At 37.0% G+C, this 21,700-nt stretch overlaps 3 protein-coding genes across 3 annotated transcripts; 1 reads left to right on the forward strand and 2 right to left on the reverse strand.

Annotated features, from left to right (window-relative positions):
* The first annotated feature begins 6,761 nt into the window (after positions 1–6,761).
* Positions 6,762–12,979, forward strand: LOC126593841 (uncharacterized). Its single transcript, XM_050259983.1, has 15 exons — positions 6,762–6,970; positions 7,326–7,440; positions 7,950–8,017; positions 8,092–8,221; positions 8,338–8,426; positions 8,513–8,663; positions 8,741–8,925; positions 9,727–9,941; positions 10,028–10,126; positions 10,572–10,693; positions 11,141–11,242; positions 11,514–11,623; positions 11,731–11,818; positions 12,177–12,373; positions 12,609–12,979. The coding sequence occupies exons 2-15, from the start codon at positions 7,342–7,344 to the stop codon at positions 12,835–12,837; spliced, it is 1,884 nt and encodes a 627-aa protein (XP_050115940.1). The 5' UTR covers positions 6,762–6,970; positions 7,326–7,341; the 3' UTR covers positions 12,838–12,979.
* Positions 12,980–13,226: 247 nt separating this feature from the next.
* On the reverse strand, positions 13,227–15,975 carry LOC126593842 (arginine-specific demethylase JMJ22). Its single transcript, XM_050259984.1, has 2 exons — positions 14,583–15,975; positions 13,227–13,641 (listed from the first exon to the last, which is right to left on the reverse strand). The coding sequence occupies exons 1-2, from the start codon at positions 15,890–15,892 to the stop codon at positions 13,401–13,403; spliced, it is 1,551 nt and encodes a 516-aa protein (XP_050115941.1). The 5' UTR covers positions 15,893–15,975; the 3' UTR covers positions 13,227–13,400.
* Positions 15,976–18,038: 2,063 nt separating this feature from the next.
* Positions 18,039–21,341, reverse strand: LOC126593914 (myosin-binding protein 7). Its single transcript, XM_050260086.1, has 4 exons — positions 20,897–21,341; positions 19,043–20,628; positions 18,827–18,873; positions 18,039–18,512 (listed from the first exon to the last, which is right to left on the reverse strand). The coding sequence occupies exons 2-4, from the start codon at positions 20,411–20,413 to the stop codon at positions 18,413–18,415; spliced, it is 1,518 nt and encodes a 505-aa protein (XP_050116043.1). The 5' UTR covers positions 20,414–20,628; positions 20,897–21,341; the 3' UTR covers positions 18,039–18,412.
* Positions 21,342–21,700: the final 359 nt, after the last annotated feature.

Raw genomic sequence — 21,700 nt, forward strand, 5'->3', positions numbered from 1 at the left:
GGTAATGGACCATGGCTTCTTCATTGGAGTAACCCAGTGTCATACAGCTTCACCTTCGGGTGATGGATAAGTACTGCCTTCAGGCAACTATGATACCTCTATAGAGTACAATGTGATATATTTTACAGATTTTCCTTCGGGTGGTGATATTCATTTCTGAGCACAGTTTTATACGTACTGATTTTATAAACGTGTGCATGGCATGTAGAGTTTTCGGAAAAACTTATATGTAGTATTATATATATATATACACGAGTTTTCAAATCAGGGGGTTATTATGTTCAGAAATAAAATGGTTTTCCCATTATTAGTATTATGATAAATTATGGTCCACTCACCTTTTCTGTTTTTATGCCCCCTCAGGACATAATGATGAAGAGTACAACCCAAGCTTCGAGGCATTTCCCTATCAGTGACCTTGCATCTCTCCACTTGAGTATGGATTCCTTTTACGATCATTGTTACTTGTTGTTTTACTTTGCTCTGGCACTTTCTTTTAGTAGTATGCTCTGGACATATTCATGATCGTTGAATACCTTGTTTTGTTCATGCTTAAATCAAATATATTGTTATTATTGCTTCTTAAAGTTGCGTATTCTTTATAAATGTTGTTTCTTGCATAATTTTTGTGTTCCTTGTTCCTTCATGTTCTCACTGATTCACACACTCATGGCTTTCGTCACCCTTCGGTGTCGGCCAGCACGTGCCATCCAGGTTTCATTTGAATATCTGGGTTAGGGCATGTCATCATTACACTTTATGGCTTCGTAACCTTCCAGGTGTCGGCCAACACATCGCGATTCGAGTGTTCAAGTGGACATTTCGGGTCGGAGTGTGTCATTAGTGGTGTCAGTTATGAGCGACACAAATCTGCTTTTTTTATTATCCGAAGGGAGTTTGAATGTCACTTTTATCTAACACTACTGTCCTTTTTTTTAATTTCTAAACGCTTTCCTTTTTCTTGGCAGATTAAGGGAACTAACCGACAGCAAAAGCCTTTTCATGACGCTATCAATGTTGTCGGTTCTTCTATCCGCCATTACATGAGTTTCTGTCGGATTTTTCCTTAATATCCGACAGGAATGGGTTTTTCTTGTTGTTTTTTTAAATGACACTATTGGGTACTTTTGGGGTGCGTTTGTTGTACCGGACTATCTCAGACTGGACTAATTTTAGGGACTAAGTTAGACTGGCTTAGACTAGACCAAGCTGGATTGATTTAGTGATGCGTTTGGTGCAGTGTCAGACTAAAAAACAGGATAACTAATAACTATAATATTATATTATATAATACACATCTAATAATATTTCATTATTAATTCAATAATATTTTATTACTAAATCAAGCTTTTTCCTTTTTATTTCCAAAGTACACACACCACCTCTCTCTCTCTAGAGAGTTCTTCCCTTTTCTTCCTCTTTAATTTTGTCCCCATCACTTCCTTTCTCCATCTTTTTTCCTGCAGCACAACATCATTCAAATCATTCTTCTTGCAAATCGTCCCCATGCTACTCTTCTCTCCCTCTCTATCTCTCCATATCTCTTTGTCTCAAAGCTACTATCCCCTTCTCTATCCATAATTTCCGAAATTTTCTGGAGAAAAGGAAAAAAATTTGGAAATTTTCTGGGAATTTTCGAAAATAAGGAAGAATTTTGCTATTGGGATTGTTGTTTATCATCATTTTGCATATATGTTTTTGAATTTTGGTGTTGAGATTTAGGCAGTGGGTGGGGCTGGGTTTCAAATATGGACATGGGTTGGCAAACAGAGTCGCCCAGAAGCATTTTTGCAGATTTGTAGTTCACAAGCCTTGCTGCATGCGATCGTTCTACGCAGGTTTAGAGACGGGATTAGCAATCCCATGGTTTTTGGGGGGGGCTTTGCTAAGACTGGCTAGGCCCTGTTTTAGTCGGGACGAGTGAGAGCTAATCTCATTAACTCTAAGCCCCATGGGGAACAAACACGGGACTGGACTAAGCCTTAATCCAGTAAACTTTAGTGAAGGGAAACAAACACCCCCTTGTAGTGTTGTATGACTCAACTTATTTGAGTTCTCATTTTACGCCTCAACTATAGTTATCATGGTTGTTTGACGCTTATCTTCCAAGTTACAACGACTTTCACCAAAGGTTCCAGTGTACCACAATTACGTTGAACTCTCTCAGACTCACTTAATCTCTAAGTATAATATGGCTCATATGAACTTACAGGACTCAACCTATTAATTTTAAGGAAAATTAATGAAAAAGGCTTGAAAACTTTGAGTTTTAACGATAAGGACAAAATAAAGGGTAAAGTGAATCGTACCAGGTTTGACTTTTTAGTGTTAAAATTTGGTTTTTCGTTAAAGTGAACAGTACCGTGAGCTTTTTGTTAAAACTCCCTTAATTTTACCTATGACTCAATAGGATAAGGTGACTCCTTAGATAGTTGTATCTTTTCTTCAATCGAACAATCACAACCTTATTCATGAATAGTCCCAACTCATCAAATTTAATTTCTATTAACATAAAATAATTTTTTTAATTAAAATTCCCAACAAATCTTTGATAATGGAGTCACGTCCCAATCAAGGATGTGCCTCAAAATATTGTTAGGGTCCTTGATTGATTCATGGGAGACATGAATTTCTAACAAAAGAACTCTGCTTTTAGGAAAGAGGGAAACATGCTCCAAAATATACTTTTAGAGATCTTTTGCCTAAATGCTGGCTATGAGTAATGAGAAAGGTGTTCTAATCATATTACGAGAATCATATGGACTTGATAACTCATATTATGGCTTGATATGAATTATGTGCCCCAAAAATGTAAATAAGTATTAGTAAAAATGTCCCAATAAATTTTGGGCTTGTTTAAAAGTATTTTTAAAATGACCGAAAATATTTTTGATCAAGTTGATTTTGAGTTCCAAAAGCACTTTAAGTAGTTTTTTTTTAAAGGAAGAAAAAATAGATATGTGCTAGGAATATTTAAAGTGGTTTTTCATGATCCACTCGAACTTTTACTAAAGATTTGTTTCAAAAACATTTACACTAAAAATACTTCAGTCATTATAAAATCACTTACAAACGAGCTCTTTTTTGTCAATGTATTCTGATGTAACACGCAAACAACAAACGAAATTATTGTACAAGCTTCCTAATAATGTATTTTTATCAACATATTTTGATGCCTAAATCCACTTTAGTCATTTCCAAGATATGGGAAGGGGATCATCTCCCGATCCCTTCCACCTAATCCTCCTTATCAAACAATCCGGACCCTTTAAATTTGATCCAACGGCTAAAGTTATTATAACTTTTAGAGTGGGCCCGTGTTTTTAGTCGTTGGATCAAATTTTAAGGGTCTAGATTGTTTGATGAGGAGGATTAGGTGGAAGGGATTTGGAGAGGATCCCTTTCCCCAAGATACTTCATTATAGTAATGAAAAACACCTCCGGTTAATAAGAAGAGAAGTTTTATTTGAACTCATATAACTTCTTTCTATACTCAACTTACTCTCTACACCTATATTATTTTTAATTAAAGAATTAATATCTCTTTAAACACAAATTTATTATCTAAACTACTCTCACAACTCCATTTCAAAATGTAAATTTATCTTTACAACCATTTAGAAAATAAACCCCAAATTGAATAACTTGGTGAAGTTTCTACTTGTTTATGGGAATGAAAGTTTTATGAAGTTTAATTTTGTGAACATGTTGAATAATTTGATGAAGTTTCTACTTGTTTATGACTCTTCCATATTCTTGGGTCTCACATAACTTGAAAAATATGGCCTATACTGTGAATTGTACGCGTAATCCTTTTTTTATTAGGATCCTCTACCATACTAGGAGAAACAATAGGGACATTGGAAATGATGGGCATCATATAATACCTAGGATCAGTATTTCATTGACATTGTAGCTCTTCTTGCTATGCACCCCAAATTGAGAGCAGCTGGGTTGTTTTACGAAAAATCAAGAGGTAAATGCAAACGTTTATACACAATTGAAGTTAACATTTTTAAGTGGAAAACTGCATGTGCATATTCCCAAAACAAATAATAAACAATAAGAAGAAATTATGCAATCCAAAACTGTTGTAGCTACTTTCAATACAAGGTTGAAGAAACTCTTCAGTTTTATTAGTCTCATAGTGTCGAATTATCGTGTTAAGGGCAACATTAGTTCGATTCCAAAGGTTTTTAAGGTCCATGGATTCTGCCAATAAAACAACATAAATTGCAAAGCACAACACTTCAAATGAACCAAATAAGAAAAATCCGGCACTATACACAATTGTGTTCTCCTACTCAGAAAATGAAGAAAGTAGAAAGAAAAAAAATAAAACTTTCAACCCCAACCTAATTAGCTATCAATTAGGGTTGTGAATGAGATCCATAGCTCTGCTACTAAGAAGAACAAAGAATGGCAAGAGAAGCTCCCTATTGTTGTTCTCAAAGATGAAGAAATCATGTACTCCAAAGCTAATTTGGACCCGATTCAATTAGGGAACAAGCTCAAAAATTATTCAGTGTGGATTTATTGATAAATTTTATATTTATTGTTAATTTTATTTTGTACTTAATGATAATTATGCAATAGGTTAAAAAAGATAATTCACATTTAAATTTTAAATTAGGTGTAAAAAGAGGTTATATGGATTCAAATAAAATTTCCCCTACAAGAAATTTTGTTCGCTATACCCTATCCCCTAGGTATGTCTTATCTTTTACCCGGTTGGTTCACAAAGGCTTCCTTTGGCACACCATTTAAAGTACCGGATTGAATTAATAGTACGAAGTCAAGTGTTTGGTGCAGTTTCATATTAAATAGCCAGCTGACTAATTATCCGGACTCACTTATTTTATCCGGTCTATATACCTGCTAACTAATACACTCCAAAACGGAAGGTTAATTAGTCCTCGTTCTTCTTCCTCCAACCAAGGTCTTTCCTTCTACCCAACCAACCATGGCAGCAATTGGAGTGATTCCGGCAGTCATTCAAAAGCCAATTGCCGCCAACCCTAGTCTCCTATCTTTCTCTATTTTCCGTTCAGATCTTCGCGAGCAAAACTATCCAGAATGTTTGGGGAGATTTCAAAGAGATTACCCAGTGCAGAGCAATCCTTATCTTTTTCCTTCCATATTCTCACCCTTCATGTATTTTTGTATGTGCTATGATTAATTATTTTTGTTCTGTTTTTCCTTAATTATTTTTTTCATTTTAACATCAATTATTAAGTGAAAAATTATCATAGTTCAACGTACTATTCGATGTACAAATTAATTCGACATTGCCCCAAACGCCTGATTATTAGTTAATACTATCTGATGCACAAATTAGTCAGTCCGACTGAAATAGTTAATACAGTCCGATGTGCCAAACGAGACCAAAGTGTTTTCACATGTCTTGTGTTACATAAAATAAAGACACTTAAAGTTCTATCATAAAAAATTGTACAATGTCTGATAGTAATAGTAATCGAGCTTGTACATCCATGTACATTGGCCTAACCAATATGCAAAAAGATTAAGAGTTGGATTAAAAAACATTTTTAAAATGATTGAAAGCGCTTTTAAATAAAATATTTATAAGATCCAAAAACACTTATGTGTTTTCTGTAAGAAACACTTAAAATATTTTTCAAGATTTATTTGTATTTTTATTAAAACTTGGTTCAAATAATATTTTCACAAAAATTTTTTTAGCCATGTTAAACACAGTTCCAAACAAGCCCTTAAATATATTCCCATATTGCGTTGTTGGCTTTTAGAAGTTAATTAAATATGTGTGGCAAATAATGTCAATAAAATACTGCTATCATGTTAAGGTGTTTGATGTGTACTGAATATCACTGTTCTAAAAATCCCCGCCTAGCGCCGCCTAGGCGCTAGGCCCCAGCCCACCACTCCGATTAATGCTTAGGCCCTAGGTCACCGCCTAGACCACCTAGGCACCCGCCTAGACCCGCCTAGGTTGCAACTCACTTAGACAGAAAATACATAACTTTCATTTTGCATTTTGTTTTTTTCTAATAAATTGTAAGAGACTTGTTGCATACTTGAATGAACAAACATTATATCCTTATTTCACATGTTTTCATTATGTACCAGTACTTCATGATATATATGCATTCTATTTTGTAGTTTATGATGAAATTATATATATTTCAAGTAGAAGCAGACACTTATTTACCTGAAATATGATAGATTTACTTCAATCTGCCTAGTCCGCCTAGGCCCCGCCTAGCTGCCTAGGCACTAGGCACCAGCCCGCCTAGCGACTTTTAGAACCTTGCTGAATATATATATATATATATATATATATATATATATATTTTGGTGTTTTAATATAAACGGATACTAGCCACTCAGTACTGCATTGTTAGGTTCGAATCCGAAATAGCGAAATCGATACAAAATTAGATTGTCTATTATGTGGTTTAGCTGAACTACTTATCTTCTTAGTTAAAAATATATTGTTGTACTTAAAAAAATTAAATATAAACGGACACTAACGTCAGATTTGACGCCGTCAGCAATAGGAGGGAAACTCCAAATTGTTCAAACAAAATTCTTAAATCTCTTCACTTTGCCACATTTTCCCACCACATTCTCTCTCCTCCCACTCTCTCTCTCTCTCTCTCTCTCTCTCTCTCTCTCTCTCCGCATCTTCGGTTTGCCCTACTCTCCGTAACACGAAATTTTTCGGGGGCAAATCGATCGACATGCCGGATTGATTAATCCCGTCCGTCGCTACGCTGCACTGAGATTTCATCGGCCCACTCTCTCTCTCTCTCTCTCTCTCTCTCTCTCTCTCTCCGCATCTTCGGTTTGCCCTACTCTCCGAAACACGAAATTTTTCGGGGGCAAATCGATCGACACGCCGGATTGATTAATCCCGTCCGTCGCTACGCTGCACTGAGATTTCATCGGCTGCCAATGGCTTTGCCCTGGAAATCTCTCCTTCGCTGAGGTTAGACATTATTCTACCAATCTTCAGATTACAAAATTTCAAGATTTTGACGCAATTAATTTATTTTTGGGTAATTTTACTCAGTAGTTGATTAGGGTTCATAACGTGTTCGATGGTAATCAAGTTTGAGATTGGGATATCTGGAATGGTAATCAATATCAACTGCTAGATAGGTGAAGAATTACAAAACTGATTTCTTTTTCCTTTTGAAAGGTATATTTCTTAAATTTATTCATTTGTAGTTCTTGTTGTGAAGAAATTGAGGGTTAGCTAGCTGGGAATTTGAATGGTTTTATTTTACTCATGAATATTGAATCGATGCTCGAACTGTAAGTAAAAGATCTGCTGTTGACAGTGTTTGAGACTAACGTATGGCGATGGTTGCTCCACCCGGTTCTCTGCCTCCCACTTCTCTGAAGATTGGTGGTGGGAATTCAACAGTCAAGAGAAAGACACCATCCCAACTGAGAGTAAGTTGTTGAACTCATGGTTTTGCTTCTGTCCGGACTCTGGTCTTCTTATTATTAGCACTTTTGGAGGTTGCAGAAATTTATTTAATTGCCTGATTTTAATTCTTATCGTTGCATTGTCTGGATACATTTTTTTCAACTTTTTTTGGCTTTTGTCCTGATACATTTTTTCAACTTTTGGCTGGATATGTAGAGATGCCATCATTGTATCGTCGATCTTCTTATTATTTGGTTATTTTGTTAAACATTTTGAAAACAGTTTAAGAGGATCTCTCCTCCTAGGACCCCGTGTTTAGTGGGATTGGCACTGCCGCATAGGGTTATGCGTAGGCTGCAGTATAGTTTTTAAGGCCTAGTGCTACATCTACTTTTTACAAAGTAACACTGATGTATGACTAAGTGCTCTTACACGCATAGATTTTAACTGAAGTGGATTTTCAAAAGCTTGTCATATAATTTGACAGGCTATATTAGTAAGAAGGTTCTGATTTATAAAGCATGCTTGACAGGGAGAGCAGCGGATGACTGCTGTGGAGATAAGTGATGAATCTCCAGCCCCTTTGCTTGGTTCTACAAAGTAAGATTTTCTTACTTCTTTTTAGGTTTTTTATTGTTGAAAGTCACCGACTTATTTTCTTTCTGCAACATTAGTGAGGCAGAAAATGGGCAAAAGAAACAAGAACCGTCAAGGAATCCTAGATACATTGACATTCGTATGGATGAAGTTTACCCTGCAAAAAAATCTAGGTTCAAGATACTCTCTGGAAAAGAGAATGCTAAGGTTTGCACATAATCTTAAATAAGATGTTCTATTTATTTTTCTTCAAACCTCTTATTTTACTACTCAATTTTAAATGTGGTTAGTATTATGCAAAAATACCCTAATATTTTGTTCAGGAAAGTAATTCAATGGAGAAACCTAGCAGTGTGAAGAATCTTTCTATGCTTTCTAATTTGGCTTCCAAGAGGAAACACCAACTTTCTGGGTATGCCTTTATTCCAATATTATCTGGTTTATGAAAAACAGGCACATTCTTATTTTCTTATCAATTCCATCTTCTTTTCCGGGAAGTCCCCAAAATATAGATTCTGCTGAAAATACTGAAGAAGGCGCGGCAAAAGTTTTTCGAACTATTGAAAAGTGTAGTCAAACTACTTTCCGTAGTGTTACTGAGCTTTCATCAGGCGGTGACAGATTATCGGACTTTGCAGCTGTCGATGTGGTATACTTAGTATCCTTTCCTTTTATCTACATAGTTAAAAGAATCTGTTATTAACAGTTTTATGCTAATTTTAACAGGATAAAGCGTTAAAAGGAATAGATGCCCAGGAATCTACAATTGGCTCATCCGCTTATATTTCTGAAAGAAGTGGCAATCCTACATCACCTGGTTTCGGCAACTTTTGCTTGCCTGATGGAAAGGTTCCTCTGGATTTTTCTTTGAAAAGTAGTATGCGGGTGGTGTCCTCTTCCCCGGTGAATTGGTAAATGTACAACTGCTATAAAATCTGTTTAGTTTTCATTTCTGTTAGTTAGTCTTGAGTTTGTATCTCCATGGTTGATTACATAGTTTTGTATTCTTTTAGAATTGCTAGTAAAATGTGTTTATTAAAAAGACAGTTAGTTTAGTTTCCAGTGCTTAAGACAGGACGGTCACTACTTTTTCATTCCTTTTGATTTGTTATTCTCTCCCAATGCTTAGTTAAATTCTTTAGGTGCGTGCATAAGACACTTAACTAAGATGATCTGTAGTGACCTGTAGTGTATGTTCACTTGTTTTGTCATGATCATGTTTATAAGTTTTCAACCTAATCAGGTGTCTTCAGTCTAATTTCACTTTAATAATATTGAAGAACGGGTGCAAATATGTGACATTTTACTTCAACATTCTTGAAGACAGTCTGGAAAGTGTTAGAAAAATGAATTTTTAGCATATAAGGCATTGGCCACTGCTGATGGCTTAGTCAAATCATCATATTATGCTTATGGATGGTTCATATACAAGTATTATATTAAAAGAATTGCCCAGATGCAAGTATCATATGGATTCAAGCCATACATTAATTTTTATTAGTAAATAAATGATTTTAAAAAAAAAAGGTAGTGCAAACATGAGGAAACTGCCCATATCATTTGTCTTTAGTGTTTAAATTCACCAACATACTATGCTCCTGCCACACCCATACTCTGCTAATGTTGCAGTTACTTCTATTCGTTTTGATTGGTTACAGTTGGCAGGATGTTGGTAATTGATTATTCAGGTTATATTGTTTTCACATTTTTAGGATTCATAGGACAATAGCATGCGGTGCCTACACTAGTATACCGAATCTCAAGTTCCAATCCGATCATGATCAGGATCAAAATATGAGCCATGGCTCAGGGCTCATATCGAATTCCCATGTCATTAGTTCTAAACAATTATATTCGTGGGTTTACCCTCAATCTACCTTACCGCCTTCTCTCATACAAGTTTTGACATCATCAACAGTTGAGGGAGGTGTGCTACATAAGCTTTTAGTATACTGTTATTCCCAATGTATCTTTTTCCTGACATGTTTTCATCAATCATTTTCCCTTTTGCAGTGGAAACAGAATTCTTGAGAAAACGACAGGTAGCATGGGATGACTCATTTCAGAGTCTATACTACATGCTTCGTAATGGTACCTGTGATATCTTTTATGGTAATTTCTCTTGCCTGTATATTATGTTTTTTCAAGCCACTTTCGCTTATGTTTTGACTATATATGTACTACTTTTTGGATGAATTACTATCATTGATTGTGAGTTGTTTCTCTCTCCTGAGGTACCCATCCTTCTTGGAGTGGGGATACATATGTATTCTGCCTTATTCAATTTACAAGGGTTGATTTCTCCCTCTGTGTTATGGTAGTGTTTGCATGATGACACTTGTAATTAGAATTATAACCATCAAACAGAAAACAATTCTATATTTGTTTTATTATTATTATTTTTTTAAATTACAGCTTACCATTCATATCAAGAAGGCATAAACTTCCCTTTCCGGAGTCTTGTGCTCCATCCCAATATCTTTGAACCAATTAGATCCTATTTTTCTTTCCACATGGACTCCACACTGATTGCTGTTTACATGTACAATTCTTCTAGTGTGTACTCCATATTTTGTGGTAATGTTCACGGCTTGTAATGTCTCTGTGGGCTCAAAACGCATCAGCAATGCTTGTATCTCCCAGTCAACAAGAGCCATACGATCATTGTTAAGAGAGCATGTAAGTTTTACTTGTAGTATTTCTCAAAACTTTGTTTTTTTTTCTGTAATTTGTACTTTTATTGTAATGCTTACAGCATTTACAGAAAGAAGTCTTGGTTAGGTGTAATCTATATCATTATTCATTTGAACGTTTTTCTCTTGCATTTAGATATTCACTAAGTTACTAGATGAAAGTCATAAATCATTGAACTGAATAATTAACTAGGGTTCCAATTTATGGCTTCTACCTTTTCCTCATACAAAGTCTTTGAAAATGTATATAACACTCGAGCTGCAAGCTTTTGCTCTTGGTTCAATATTGCTTTTCACACACAATTATGGACCATGGCTAATTTCTGAAGGTTAAGCCTTGTCTGTGTAGTGTGTTTTTATATCAGGATGGACCTTGTACTGCCCTTTTGTCTATCATTTCTGACATTTTGCCTCTTGACAATAATGCCATTAGGATGTTTCTTTCTCTATGCCTCTTTGCCGTTCTAAAGTAGAGCAAGTCACTCCAGATGTTCTTGTTGAGCTCTCAGAGATGGAGAAACAGAATTTTGGCCAGGTTAATATCTGTTGTTCTTCCCCTTATTTGCAGTTTGTACTAGTTTTGCTTATCTGATTGTAGGCATGGTGAGGGTCATGGAATACCTTTACCTGCCTGTTGTGGGATTTGATGGCGGGTAAGACTTGGTGCTATATTGTTTTACTGAACTGGGTATACTGGGCAGTAGTTTCTCTTCTCAAACCATTTGCATCCATCATTTGTGTGTTACAAGTTTCAAATATCACTTTTTTGCTCGACTTATTTGTGCCCCCATTTAAAATTGTTGCAGACACGGCGCTTGAGTTCCTCTTCTGATATAGATAATACCCCGGAATCATTGCTAGTTTTCAATGGCAATAAAAATGTACATGGAGTGTTTGATATTTTGTTAAATTATAGGTATGTTATACTTACTTTTCAATTCCATGTCATCTGGCTAAATTGATTAAATATGTATTTTGGATCCTTATCATCTCACTCTACCTTGCTTCTGGTTTCATGTTCAGGTCGTTGTTGACTGCTTTAATGGTAATGGATGTCCCTGTGTTATATTCACCTGTGCCGTTTCAGAATGCTGCCATTTCTTCTCCAGAGGTGAGTGCGAAAAATGTTTGGGGTACCTTAGCACCATTAATTGTTGTGCCAGGGACTGTACCTAGACAACAGAGTCAGCATGTCTTGTTACCAAAAACCTGAATTCTACGTCAGTTATGTGCTTTTGGTTGGAGCTTCGTGCTATTGTAACGTATTAGAGTGAATTCCTGATTTAAAGCGTATCATAGATAGTGACTTGTTGGCCCTATGTTTTAACCTAATATAGTTCCCAGACCCATGGAGAGAACAATTTCATGCTCCCCCCTTCCATTTGTTCTGAATGTGTGTACTTGCCTTCATTACGGTGCAATGTTCTCAGAAATACTAATGGAACTTTTTACTGTACCGTTTTTTCCAGATTAAATGCACGGAATTGAAAAGAGCAGACCATATTGTTGCTCCCAAAAAGACCACCACAAAAGATGATGGATCCATGCAAGGCTCATCCGCTGGTCTCTGCTCGAGTGTTGAAATTAAGGATGCATATCTTCCACCATGGATTATTTGCAGCCTATGTGCCCTTCTGGGTTCTGAAGGGAGAAGCTTTGAGGCGAGGTAAACATTAACGTGTGTGCACCAAGTTCCGTAAGTAGATGAATACTCACAAATTTAAGGCCAAGTGAAACGATGGATTTTGCTATAACCTTTGGATGCCATGCTGCATTGAGCCTATCTCCAATCTGGAGTTTGTTACAGATTGCACTACACTAGTCTGCATTCAGTTGGCATTGTCACACTAATCCAATATCGATCTTAACTAGTTCTTTTATTTGATTTGACCTGCTTCCAGCTTTATGAACCAACCTACATCAAACGGGTTGAATGTTGCTGTAGAAGCAGTTCCTGAGAAATCTGATTGTCCTGATGCGCCAGCTGAAGACTTGCACAAAAGCACCTCTACTTTTGGTATTCCAGAAGCCATCGTTACGCCTCACTTGCATTTGGGTTTCTTGAAAACTTTGAAGTTCTCAAATGGTTGTTATTCAGCTTCCCTTTCTCCTACCTTAGAAGCCGACTAGAAATAGTCGTATATTTTCGCCACGGTGATGGTTTTATATCAGTCTTTGATCCTAACTTAATTTCTCTGTACTTTAATACTGAATGGTTTTATTGACAAAACTTATGAGAAATCTGCCAACTATTTGGTTGTTTTCCTAGTTATTCTCCCTGTGAAGGAATAAAACGCCTCAATAAAATTTATCCAGTTTTTCTCCCTGTGAATGGTTGAGACTGACTATAACAGAGTTAACGTGCGAGTGGAAATATCCCCCATTTGGGATACTTCTGAGGACTTACACGGCACAAGTACATCTGCACTATGGCATTTTGTGCCAACGACAGAAAGACATGTAAGTTTCTCCATATGACGTATCGATGGCACGGGCGCGCCACTACGGTGACAGGCAAGTTCCTAGTGAATTTGATATTTGAAAATTGGGAACAATAAAAAGGTGCAAGCTCATAGGGTCAAGGAATGAAATACAACAATGTCAAACCAAAAAAATTAGTGTCAAAATTGTTCTTTTCGCTTTTCTTCTGGAGGGAGGACTGTTGCAGTTTCTGTGTTTGTGGTCTCTTTCGACTAGAAAGAGAACTTGAAAGCACCCGCCTTTGAATCCGTAACTGAATCCCAGAAGGATGGTTTTTTCTGCTGGGCATTCTTCTCCTCTGCTTTCCGAGTCAGGTGATCAATAGTTCCAGGAAAAGAAGCCTCAATGGCATTTTTAAACTTGTCATACAAATTCACTCGATCTCTGGTTCCGGATACCAGAGTGCTGGCATTTGGCCTCTTAAGAAAATCCAAGACGTTCAACAAATTTCTCCTGCAAAAACAAAAAAAGCCAGGTAACTAACGGCAAACCACCCTTTTCTGTTCCAAAACAGTGGATATTATGAATGGTCAGTGGTAAGAATCTTTGTACACATTGACATAGTTTTCCTGTCAACATGAACATGATGTATCTATTTGCTAAAACAATTCTGCTTTCTCCCATATGCTTGAATTCAAATACCTATTTGTCATAAGCCACATGACACGCCTGCTCCACATCGTTATATTCCACAGTGAGCTAATTGCTCATAAGTACAAAACATTAGGGCAGTAGTAACTAAAAAGTTTTACTTTCTTAGAAATGTGGGATCAAGAATATACACAACCCTTGTGATTCACTAACTTCATCTCCGTCATGCCTATTAGACATCTCTCAGTTTCGAAAAAAGTTTTAACAGATTTAACTTGACCGATGAAGCCTCTACTTCAAGCATCTTTATGTAAACTAAATCTATTTGCTTTCTTGTCAACACAGCAGAAAGATATCAAATATCCCTCCCTTAAAAGAATCTTTTTCAAATTGCATGGTTAAAGGTACTCCAAAGGAAACAAATTCGGTAATCACACAACGGGGAAAACAAAGAATCAGACACCAACATTCAGGACTACCTAAAAGTATTATACTTTTGTACCCCTAGGACTATGGCCATGATTCAAGCACCTACAAATTTCTCATCACAACCTAGGGCTGCAGCAATTTAGGGTATATCATTTACTGCTTCTTAAATCACTCAATGAGAAATATCACAATTGAATGCTTAAAGTTTCACCTAATAATCCCCTAAATTCACAGGGTTTCCACGTGGCCTTTGAAAAATGGTGTTATGTAATCTGTTCTTTTAATATATAGTAGGAGCAGAGAGTTCACCATTATAACAAGAAATACGACAAAAGTTATAGACTATGAACCATGAGTTATATAAGAAAAAAAACCTGCTAACATAATTCTGTGTAATGGCAATTGATTCCTCCAAGTTGATCACCAAATGCCACCATCCACGAGGTACAAAAATCACCTCCCCAGCCTTACAAATGCATTCAATGGGTTTCTTCTTCCAAGTCTTTGTTGCACCATAGAAGTTCATGAACCATTCAATTATTGAAACAGGACATGCCACCTCAGCTCCATCTGGACTGGGATGCACCCCGGGAGGAACCACATCAGGAGGAAACAACACCCACTTCTTTGACCCCGTGATCACTGCATTCCAAGCTGAAGTCGAATTAGGATCAATGTGGAATGATGAACCTGACCCAGCTGGTCCAATTATTATCCATCTATAATCTGGCCTCTCAATGCCCAAAACACCAAATAAGTCCTCCCTAAAGTACACCGGAACTTCATACTCAGAACCCAAAGTTGCTACTTTTTCTCCAAATTTTGGGTCAAATAAATACAGCGGCCTCTCTTCTCTCGCCTGATCAGCATACCGAAAATAGTCCCCAAGCTTCGTCTCCACTGGCCCAACCGAAAATTGAACATCACCACACAAATGAACTAAATAATCCCTATCCCATTTCTCCAATGCAACCCAGTTATCCATACACCCTTCCAACAGCACCGGTTTATTCGGTTCCTCAAAAACCGAAATGAACTCCTCAACCGAAATGCCCCTTCTCCTGATTATATTATCCCTTTCAAGCCACTCGGGTTTCATCTCAAGATTGGCACAAAGCCAGCTCTGGAAGAGATAGTCAGAATAAAAGTCCCTAACTCTCAAACCCGAAACACGGATACTTGACACATCAAACGAAGGGCAATGAGCAGCAATGTAAGTAGATTTCCAAGACCCATTATACAAAAGCCTACCCTTTAGATCATCCAACACAAGGTTCCTCCAGAGGGGCTCATGATTTGCAAAAACATAGAAAGATTTGCTTACAGTGGCCAAAACCCCCAAGTGGGTCCCACCCAAAAGCCCCAAAATCTCAAGAACAAGTTCATCTGTTAGGGTTTGGAGATTACCTAATCCAGTGTTCCTTGAGTTGACAGAACCTGGGCTGAGGTAGAGATTTCCCAGTGGCTGAACTCCATGGGAGCTCGATGGAGCTGAGGCCTTGAGATTGAAACCTTGTTCAAAATCTTCATCTTCTTCCTCTTCCTCTAATTCTTGGTAGTTTTTGGAAATGGGGTTTTGTTTTGTGGATACAGATTTGGTTGTTTTCTTGTTTTTGGATTTGGTTTTCTTCTTCTTCCTGATGGATTTGGTCCTTTGGGACAATAGGGTTTTGCAGCTAAGCATGGAGAATGGAGAGGGTTTTTGCTGATACTGGACAACGGCTGAGTTATGGGGCAGGGTTTTAGCTAGATTGGTGTAGCTACACCGCGCCTGTTAACGTCTTATGCCAATAAAAAAAAGAGATGTGAATAAAAATTACACGTTTATATTTTATTGGCACGGGATGTTACCGTACTAATATAACCGTACAATGTTAGTTATCTATAATAGGTTTAATACAAATTATTTTTATTGTATCATTTAATACTATAATTTAATGATATTCTTCTTTATTATAATATATCTTTGTATAAAAAAAAAAGTTATGATTTACCGGTTGTACTAGAACAAGTTGTAACTGCATTGTTTGTACAAAACACTTGTGAAATGTCTTAAATACCCCACTATGTATACCATGTTAAACAATACGATTGACAATTAAGATTTTGCATTTGGAGGATGGAATGGACCTAAAGGTTATCGATCATGTTGAGTATTGAAAGCAGCATATGCATAGGCATTTTGGATATTTATTGTGTGAGAATTCATGTTGATCATGTCATGTCGGTCATATTGACTTTCCCATAAAAGTTTAAAATTGTTCTATAACCTTCAATTTCCCAAATAAAAAACCCATCTTGAACAACGTTATAGATTGAAATCTTCATGTAATAGGGGAAAATAAATATGACACTACTACAATCTTATAGGTAGAACTTGTCCCCCACAACATCGTCCTGAAGACGTAAGGTGATTTGGGGGACCAAAAATCCTGCATTGGAATGTTATCATATTTTTCCACAATGGCACAAGAGAGAACTTAATTGGACTTTAGAGTTCACTTGTCAGTTGATAATTTTAGTTATATTTTCATGCATGTTATGACTACGTCATATAAACGGGTGATGGTCAGCGCGCCTCGAATGTGGTGCTCATTGGAAATTGGAGTTGTATTTGTCAATACGGCATGAGAGAGAGAATTTAATTATTGGTGAAAAAACTAAACTTATAAAATGGAGTTTTAACGAAACACTCTTGATACTGTTCACTTTTAACGAAAAATGACATTTTTACCTTTCTTGGTACTAATCACTTACACCTTTATGTTGTCATTTTCATTAAAACTAAAATTTTTGAGGACTTTTCGTTAGTTTTCCTCTTATAAAATCGAATGATTTTTCTGTCAAGAAAATGGAAGGAGATTTGAACTTGAGGCAAAAAGACAAGCACATTGATCTGACTAACTGGATTAGCCACACAAGCTATTTTTGGTAAAACAAAATTCTAAACTATTCTCATTTACGAAAATAAGAAGATTTAGAATTAGTGGATTTAATGCTCTAGAAAAAAGGATGAGTAGTCACGAGGAATATGTCTTAAGGTTGAAAGAATGTGCTCACCCACCCACCATTGGCTGCCTTGCCATTGAACTGGTCCATGAGAATGGTCAAACAATGTGCTCCTCAAACCTTATTAAACTTAATCAGCATGTTTAGTAACAAGATTAATTCAGCAGGCTACAATTTGTCTCATTCCCATAGAACTTTGTTAAGGATCAAGTTTGTCTTCAGTATGTCCGACTTTTTATCCATTAGATTGTTAGTTGAGGAAAAAAATGTATTTCCTTGATTCATTTCTGACAATTCATTTTTCGTACTGCTAAGTAGTTATAACTATTGATGAAAGTTGTTATAAATCATCTATTATAAAACCCAAGTTAAAAAGTGTAATTAGAAAACGAGCGCAAGGCTAACTGTGTAGGACAACTTTATACCGTGTTCTAATCCCCTTCGGTAAATTAGAGTAATTTAGAATAAGAAATCACTGTCCAAATCTGACATGAAAGCATCTGAAAACGTACAATTGGAACTTGGGGAAATCTTACCTTAATTTTGACAAAGTTGAAAAAAAAAGCAATTATGACAAAGGGAAGGACAATACACATGACCCTATCAAACCAGCATTATTTAAACAAAGCAAACCAATCGATTTGTTGAAAGCACTTTTGCGTGGTGGTGGTCCAAAAAAGCATATCCACTCATGCTTTAGGGAGCAGTTGGGTTTCAAAGAGGAATAATATAGGGGTAAATGACCAAATTATATTCCAACAAGAACGAAGATTTTGAAATCCCTTTATGGTAAAACCGTAAAAACCTGCAAAAACTAGGGCTAAAAGAATAGGCCTTTTGCATATTTTGAATTGGAAATCAATCATACAATCATCTGCAATGTACAGGAGAGGACTGTCAAATGACACAGCTTTGAGCTGAATTCCAAGGAACCATACATGAGAGCAAGCACGCTCAAAACATCGCCATGGTTCGTCCGTCAGCCAGAAAATTACACTCAAACCCCCAGGAAAAGAAAAATTGAATCAAAACAACACTCTGCACATAAACCAAAATTCAGCAGCACAACCAACCAAGCCAGGAAAAGAATGCCGAAACTACTTGTAGAAGTGTCATTTAAAATGCCCTTTGGTACGTGTGTCCACATGTGAGCATAGCTTTTGATATGGATATGACGGATGTTTGCTAACTGGTTTTACACTTGTGTACTTGTAAGACATCTCCACTGCCTTACATGGGGACCCTTGTCTAGAAGCATAAGCAAACCCACATTGGCTGATAGCCCAAACATATGCCTGAAATTATGTTTAAAGATGTTAGAAAACCATAATATGGGCATAAACAACCAGCAATGCGGAAAAAAAAACCATAGTGCCGTGGATATACATCGTAGTGAGACTAGAATTATTTGTTTCAAATTATTCTTCTGCATAGCTTATAATTGTTGCTGTAAACAGTGCTTGTTGCTTAGATGAGTATGCCTTCGTCTTTTCCAAATTATAACATATTGGTTTTCATTTCGTCAACAAAATGATTGTGTCAGTTGTATAACAAAGGTAAAACTACTGATTTATATTTGTTCTGATAGTAAGAAGTATGAGCTACATACTTGCTTCGGCGTGCCCTCCTTCTCCAGAAAACAAAGGACATGATCCACTGAACACAACAATTAAACAGACAACTAGTGTTAATACATAATGGTCCATGGAAACGATAATGTTGATAGCATTCTCTGGCTTAAACATAAGAATAAATGAAAATAATCAACCATGTAGCACTATTAGAAATTAAATTTCAATTGCCAATAGATGAAATCCAAAATTACCTTAAAAACAGAAATGAAAGAAAAGCTTCTAACGGGAGATGGCTTCTTCACAATCATTTGTTTCTCCGGTGACATATCTTTACACAAATGTTGAGCTATTTCTTTAAGCAATACCAGTTGAGCTTTATCTGTTCGCATAGAAAGCATTGCCTGCCTCATTGACTCCCTGTCAGCCTCAAGTGCCTGAAGCCTCATATAGAGCTTCATGACATCAGGATCCTCAAAATCAGGCCCAGTAAGTCCCCTCGGAGTTACTCCAGATTTGGCTTCTGTATAACCATTGTAAGGTGCTCCGTTATGAACAGAGTCAATGGTATAAATTCTATCACTCGTGTCATCTCCAACTTCTGATATATTATCAAACTTTCTTGTATTTGGGTAGTCCTCAGACTGTGAGACATAGTCTGCCTTCCTGAAGCTGCTGTTATATCTAGGAGATTCAGCAAAATCTGGACCAGTTTCTTTAACCGTATACATAGGTGAGTCACTTGAAAGTCTTCCGGAATGTCTTGACCGCCGAGGAGAATGGCCAACCACCACCTTTTCAAAAATGTTCTTGGAACCTGAAAAATCCCCTCCCATCGAACTGCCACTCGGACTCCTCTCCATCTGATGGAGCCTGCTTTCCAAATTTCTCAAATGCTCTCTCCCACGAGGGGTCTCACCAAATGCATATTTCTCAACATCTGCATCATCATCACACTCCAACGCACCTTGGGTCTCATTTATTTTACATTTCAAAGGTGGGTATTCATATGTGGGCGTTGTCGGAAGTTCATACTGGGCTTCAAAGTCACCCACACTCTGGATACGGCTAAAGGAACCATTCTCACCTTCTGCCTCAGACTCCGTGAGCCCATAACTCATCATTCTATGCTTATAGGCCTGCACTTCACACGTGAGTGCCTGAATCGCCTGTTCTCTCTTATACAGAAAATCTTCCAGTGCCAAAAGCTCCTGCTGGTCATGTGCCATCTTCTCCTCAACGAAACTCTTGAATTGCCGGGCCTCCATCTGTATTTCAGCCTTCTCCCCCTGCAACCTCAATATCATTGACATAGCCTCATTGGCAGCGGATGATGAAGCATTCCTCTCCTCGTCCAGCTCAGTATACAAATCTTGTATCGTGTTCTGCTGGCTACTGAGCGTCTCGCGTAGTGCAACACATTCGTTCTCCATATGGACTCGTGCATTGTAATAAAGTTCAATCCCGGGTATAAAGAAACGGTTACCATCCTCAAACTCGCCATACTTTCTCTTAACAGACCGAAGCCAAGTCCCCCCTGAAGAAACACTCACCAACGAACAACTACATTCACAATTACAACATTTCACCGTCGGCCTTGAGGATGGAAATGCTTCTGAATCCATAGAGCAACGTGCATCCAAAATTCAACCAATTCAAGATCAGCGACCGTAAATTCGACTATTTGAACAAACCAACCATCTAAATATCAAAAATCTTATCCTGGAGCTCCCAAATCCTCTCTCAATGAATCCAAGAACTTCAACAATTTTCCCTCCCTTCCTGCACTCCGATTACGAGCTATCGTCCCTCTCAGATCAACAATCCACACATAAAACTCCTAAAAAAAGCAAAATTTGCAACAATATTAAACCTAAAAATACCAAAATAAATTCTGTTTTGCCTTAATTCAAAAAAAAAAAAAATTTACCAAAAATGAATAGCTACCATCAAGCATGCATAAAAATTACACTTTCCCCAAAAATCTGGGAAGAAATTGAAAATTTACCTATTGGAGGATTAGGAAACTGAAGATACAAATTTTCCCGGAAAATTCCATTGAAATAACAGAGTCGCAGAGAGAGAGAGAGGGGGAGAGGGAGAATTACCTTGGACGAGCTTGAAGAACAAAAAACCGTTGAAAGTCGCGGAGAGCAGGAGGTGCAGGCCAAATTCTCCCGGAAAAAAGTTTTTTCCCGAGAAAACTTAGGATCTGAAGAGGAACGAAGGACCAAAAACAGGAGAATAAAAATGAAAACGAAAAAAAGCCGAGCTGTAAAAAATGATTTTTTCGCCCCCACCCGCGCTCCCGGGGCTGTTTGGAGGGAAAGAAAATCGAAGAGAAAGAGAGAGAAAATTAAGCAAACCCTAGATTTTTTGTTATTTAAATTTTTTTTGCCCTCTTTGTTTTTTACTCGTCTCGAATTTCGTGATGTCGTTTGAAGAGAGAGAGAGACGGACGGTTTGATTGGAATTTCTCATTGAGGACCTGCCTGGTTCTGTTTGTTTGTTTGGGGGACGGAGGCAGCTTTTGTCCAACTCCAACCTCTCCAACTAATTACCCTGCCCCCTTTCAATTTATAGTTACTTTTTCCTCATTACCTCTAATTTTTTGTTTACTTTTCTGATTTACTATTATTCGCATAATCCGATACAACACGAACAAAACACGTATACAGCTTGATAATTACCGTGGTTAACCACTAAGGACTGTTGTTAATCATCAGCTTTGTGAGGTGTTTACCTTGGTGGATTTACATGGACCTTTACCTTATCCATTTCGTGGTAAACTTTTTGTTTGTGTGGTTGTGATGGTTAATTTGGGATAATGCACTTTAGTTTACTAATACATTGTGAAATCCTGCTAATGCATTTTCCAGTCTTTTGTTGAAAAATAATTTATCAAAATACAT

Source organism: Malus sylvestris, chromosome 12 (genome assembly GCF_916048215.2).
Source record: "Malus sylvestris chromosome 12, drMalSylv7.2, whole genome shotgun sequence".
Classification (NCBI taxonomy): Eukaryota; Viridiplantae; Streptophyta; class Magnoliopsida; order Rosales; family Rosaceae; genus Malus; species Malus sylvestris.

Excerpts from the sequence above, each read along its gene's own strand:
- LOC126593842 (XM_050259984.1), bottom strand. The coding sequence starts at position 15,892 with ATGCTTAGCTGCAAAACCCTATTGTCCCAAAGGACCAAATCCATCAGG. Across the intron at positions 13,642-14,582 it reads ACACAGAATTATGTTAGCAG|GAGAAATTTGTTGAACGTCT; the intron begins GTTTTTTTTCTT and ends TTGTTTTTGCAG.
- LOC126593841 (XM_050259983.1), top strand. The coding sequence starts at position 7,342 with ATGGCGATGGTTGCTCCACCCGGTTCTCTGCCTCCCACTTCTCTGAAG. Across the intron at positions 8,018-8,091 it reads CCTTTGCTTGGTTCTACAAA|TGAGGCAGAAAATGGGCAAA; the intron begins GTAAGATTTTCT and ends CTGCAACATTAG. Across the intron at positions 11,819-12,176 it reads CTGCCATTTCTTCTCCAGAG|ATTAAATGCACGGAATTGAA; the intron begins GTGAGTGCGAAA and ends CGTTTTTTCCAG.
- LOC126593914 (XM_050260086.1), bottom strand. The coding sequence starts at position 20,413 with ATGGATTCAGAAGCATTTCCATCCTCAAGGCCGACGGTGAAATGTTGT. Across the intron at positions 18,874-19,042 it reads CTTTCATTTCTGTTTTTAAG|TGGATCATGTCCTTTGTTTT; the intron begins GTAATTTTGGAT and ends TGTTGTGTTCAG. Across the intron at positions 18,513-18,826 it reads AGGAGGGCACGCCGAAGCAA|GCATATGTTTGGGCTATCAG; the intron begins GTATGTAGCTCA and ends ACATAATTTCAG.